Source organism: Anneissia japonica, unplaced genomic scaffold (genome assembly GCF_011630105.1).
Source record: "Anneissia japonica isolate Jap-2015-1 unplaced genomic scaffold, ASM1163010v1 scaffold1258_len173354_cov150, whole genome shotgun sequence".
NCBI classification, from domain to species: Eukaryota; Metazoa; Echinodermata; class Crinoidea; order Comatulida; family Comatulidae; genus Anneissia; species Anneissia japonica.
This window is the reverse complement of record NW_022754736.1, coordinates 156,422-160,858: the sequence shown is the minus strand read 5'-3', so window position 1 is coordinate 160,858 and position 4,437 is coordinate 156,422. Positions and strand designations below refer to the sequence as shown.

The 4,437-nt window shown below is 32.8% G+C and overlaps 1 protein-coding gene across 1 annotated transcript in view; it reads left to right on the top strand.

Annotated features, from left to right (window-relative positions):
* The first annotated feature begins 2,398 nt into the window (after nucleotides 1-2,398).
* Nucleotides 2,399-4,437, top strand: part of LOC117123220 (organic cation transporter protein-like) — an 18,484-nt gene continuing 16,445 nt past the window's right edge. Inside the window, exons 1-2 of the mRNA XM_033269069.1 lie at nucleotides 2,399-2,947; nucleotides 4,026-4,129. Coding sequence (XP_033124960.1) covers nucleotides 2,534-2,947; nucleotides 4,026-4,129 — 518 coding nt within the window. The 5' untranslated portion in view covers nucleotides 2,399-2,533. The remainder of the gene's footprint in view (nucleotides 2,948-4,025; nucleotides 4,130-4,437) is intronic.

Here is a 4,437-nt window from a genome sequence, read left to right as displayed (position 1 = left end):
GACCACAAGGTTCATAACGATACGCAATGAACTATAGAAACGCAGCCTATTCAACCAAACATGACCATTGTACATTGTACTAAAATAAACAGTATTGTCTGTAATCCTTGTACAGTTCAAGATTTTGTTTATGTAATAAATACAGTTAGTTCAATCTATATCAACCACATTGATTGGCCAGTTAATTCCATTTAAAGTACTGCGATTGAAAGCGAACGTGATATACACTATTTCACAATTTTAAGAATAGGCCCCTCAAGACGTTCGGAAATGGCACTCTCAAAATGAGTCTTGTGGTACGAAAAATGAAAAATGAGTTATTGATGTATTTAGATAGATGAATATATAAGCTTTATTTTGGTGATTAAATCATGTTCCTAGGTTGAGTAAAACTGGAGTAAGATCATTTTAAAGTTCAGATGTCTAAAAACATACTTAAGAGAAAATCGCCTCCAAAAACAAACAACTGATAAATTTTGTATTGGTTTTCCTATTAATTTTAAAAAATAGCTTAACAAAATGTGCCTTAAAAGCATCTCGGAACTGTTGCTACTATGAAATATACGTATTAAACTTATCAGAAAAATTGAAACCCAATTTTTGTCAAGATATCGCTTCAGGTATATTTTCTTGAATATATAAAATTGACCTGCTGTACCACAAGACTCATTTTGTCAGGACAGCTCACATATGGTAAAAATGATTTTTCAAAGCAGTGTTCTTCAAAAAAATTATTGACCGTCACTGAACTCATGGGGTACACTTTCTTTTTCCCCCTCTTTCTTTCTTCTCTTTAACTCGTAACTGATGGTGGGGGAGGGGGCAGAAACTGGCCCCGTGTCCCCCGCTGGATCCCACCCTGCGGATCATTATCTGAAATATATGCCTAATCATGACCTTTAGGATAAAATTGCCATAATATAAACAGCAGGTAGTGTGCAACCTTTGCACTAGGTCTCTTTCATCAAATACAACATATTGGGTCAAATCAATATTAGTACAGTAGGCTAGTTGATTTATTCAAATAATATAGATAAAGGAAGAAAGAGCAGCTATAGCGTATTTTGCATTACAGAATTGTAACATTTTTTACAGGATGTGCGTCATATCATGGAGTCAGGCCCTCTCGCGTCAGTGTGTGAACTGCCTATGTTAATAATTACCGGTAATAAGGTTGGGGTAGGATGCTTGCGATGCCATTTTCGACTTGCAAACGACGGCCTTTTCTATAAACATTATATTTATTTATCTAATATTGCTAGTAGTAGTAGTTCGTTCGTAATCGAAGATGACCAGGATAACTGCAACAACAAAAACCTTGAACGACGGTACAATCCCTAAAGTGTATTAAGAAAAATAATTGTTTTATACTATTCTTGGCATGAATTACGAGAGTGAAATTTCCAGGCACCTAGAGGTCTATATTTCCAAAATTTTTGCACCTCAGCCCAAACTATGGTGCGACTGTGGTCTGGTGTCGACTCTCACGCACCCCTTGCCGCCAAATCCATCCGCCCCAGCTGCATTGGGCATTTATTTTAATGTAAAATTATAATAATACTCGAATATACGTCCCTTAATTTTAGTATGCGATCATAAATACTTGTTGATCCTAACCAGGTTAGAAAAAATGTAAATGTTTTTATTATTATTATTATTATTATTATTATTATTCCATTAGGGTTGAAACGTAGCAGTACGTATTTGTTACTTGGTTTTAAATTAAGAATTCTACAATCAAAATTACAGGTTGTTGTAATAATACATATCATAAAGATTGAACCTAACCAGGTTGGAAAAATATTAAATGTTATTAATAATAATAATAATAATAATAATAATAATAATAATAATAATAATAATTATAATAATAATAATAATTATAATAATAATAATAAAATTACAATTATTAATGGTCCTAGTTGTTATAATAATAGTAATAATTAATAATATTATGTTCATGATAATAATAATAATAATAATAATAATAATAATAATAATAATAATAATAATCATCATTAAGATATAATTGATAATAATTAAATAATCAATAGGCCTAGTTTAACCATCTCCCTGGTTTAACTAACAAAAGTATACTCGCCTAGGCATGTCTAGACCTTGTAGAAGTGGACCTCAATCAAGTACTTTAGATCTAGTTCACACCTAACAACTGTAGTGTACACTGTAATATTCCTTTTTTATTTGAAAGCTAGGGGCCTAGCCTGTCCTATCCAAGGTCTAAGCTATACGTACGAGAATAGATAGACCTAGAATAGTTAATAAATACCTAATAAGGTCGAACTCTTTATAGTGTCCTATGCCTAACCACACTAGACAAGTTTTTTATACACACCGCCGATACGCAGCGCCCTACTCCACTGGCCTCCCATCATGCAATTCGGTTGATTACAAGATTTTGAGCTCGCTGCCCGTTCTTTATTCCTCTATCTATATTATTTGATTTAATCCAGATTACTTGAGTTACAAACCTGGTAAAACGCCTTCAACCGGAATGTAATGTAAAACTACTGCGATGGAAAGCGAACGTGATATACACTTTGACGACATTTTCAAACATATCGGACAATGTAATCAATATTTTTTCTTTTCCTATATAATCGTCAGTTTATGCGTGATGTCAAATGCTTGGAATTCTCTAGCGGTTGTATTTCTGTTCCCTGAAACAGATTTTTGGTGTCAAGTTGACCAGTTAGATGAACGGTGTTTAGATCTAAATTTAACAGAAGTTGAATGTATTTTACTGAAAAACGATTACCGACCAACAGACCAGAGTAGCACTACGTTAAACGAAGGGCATTGCAATCAATATAATTTCACCGACTACAATTTTAGTATCAATGCATCTTTGAGAAATGTATCCATTCATAGCTGTAACAGTGGGTACGAGTACGATACTACTCAATATAAAACGTCTGTAACACAGGAGGTAAGTAACAATTACAATGTTCACTGGTCCTGGTAAATATGTCGGGTAAAGTGGCCCCAGTAAATTACCCCAAAGTGCCTACAAAGTTTAGAATGGCTTAGTAAAACTTTTCAAAAAGTCATTAAGTTCAAAAGAGGGAGTAGAGTAGAGAACAAATGTATGTGAATAAAAAATAAGAAACACAAATTGATTCAATACCATTAACAAACTACTTTCTTAAAAGGTCATTTAAATGAAAGTGTCAAGTATCGGCTGCATGCGAATACCGCATTCCATAAACCTGTGGTTAACGTGGTCACGCATTCGCAAGCCGTGAAATGCGTTCGGTACTAACCAACCTGTGTGATCAAATCCTGATTTTGAAGCGGTACTCGTGATGAATTCGTGAATAATATTTATACTTTAGAAATATGGTGGCAGTTGAAATTATATAGCTTTGTTTTATCCATTTTTCATCAGTTGTATTTTTGTTTTACAATAATCTATTATATAATAGATGTTATTATATTAATATAATAATCCAACTATAGTAAGTATAGTTAGGAAAATAGTCTGAGAGAACCAAAAACGAACGATCATTCTGTTTGTCACAACATTATAAATGATAAATAAGACAATACATGTTTTAAACAAAAATATACAATAAAGAAAACTGAAAAACACAATAAACAATACAACCGACCATGCCATTAGGCTACAATTGCGTTAGCAAAAGCATTTAACTGTTGGGAAAACTGCAAAATTGTCCCAACATATCTTATTTGTCTATACATAGTCTTGAGCTAAATACTATACCTAGAGGAAAACATTTTGAACTACTTTTGTCAAGTCACACGTAAACTATACAGGATAAAAGATATATGTTTTATCAACAAACTGTAATATTACTTTCAGCAAAGAAACTGTTAAATAAACACAGATAAGCAGTAGGCCTACACATCTCAAAACTAGGTGTCCTATCAAGCGGTTAGCTGCAGCATGTATGAAATCAAATGCGCTACATTGCGAATCGAAAATACATAAACAATGTTTGAATCGTATAGAAATTCTATGTTTTTAAAACATTTCTTTTTTTCAGTTTGATTTGGTTTGTGAAGATGCGTATTTAGTGCCTCTAGTAATCTCGTTAGATTATATTGGTGCACTGGTTGGGTCTCTTATATTTGGAAATTTCTCTGACAGGTAAGTGGCTGGATTACTAATTACTACTATAGATAAGATAAAATAAGTTGAGATAAGATAAACTTTATTATTCCACTAAAGGAAATCTCGCCATCACATGATACAATACATAAAATATATACATGAATTATACAGTCATAGACATATATATTCAAAGGTGGTTGAATGAAATTATTATCATTATTAATAACAAAACCATAAAAGAAACACAATGGACATCCGCTAAGCCCCGCCCCTTGAACACTGTTGCTAAGGTCCCGCAAAACGAGTGTAAAAACATACGCATAATGATTCGTATTGTATTACGC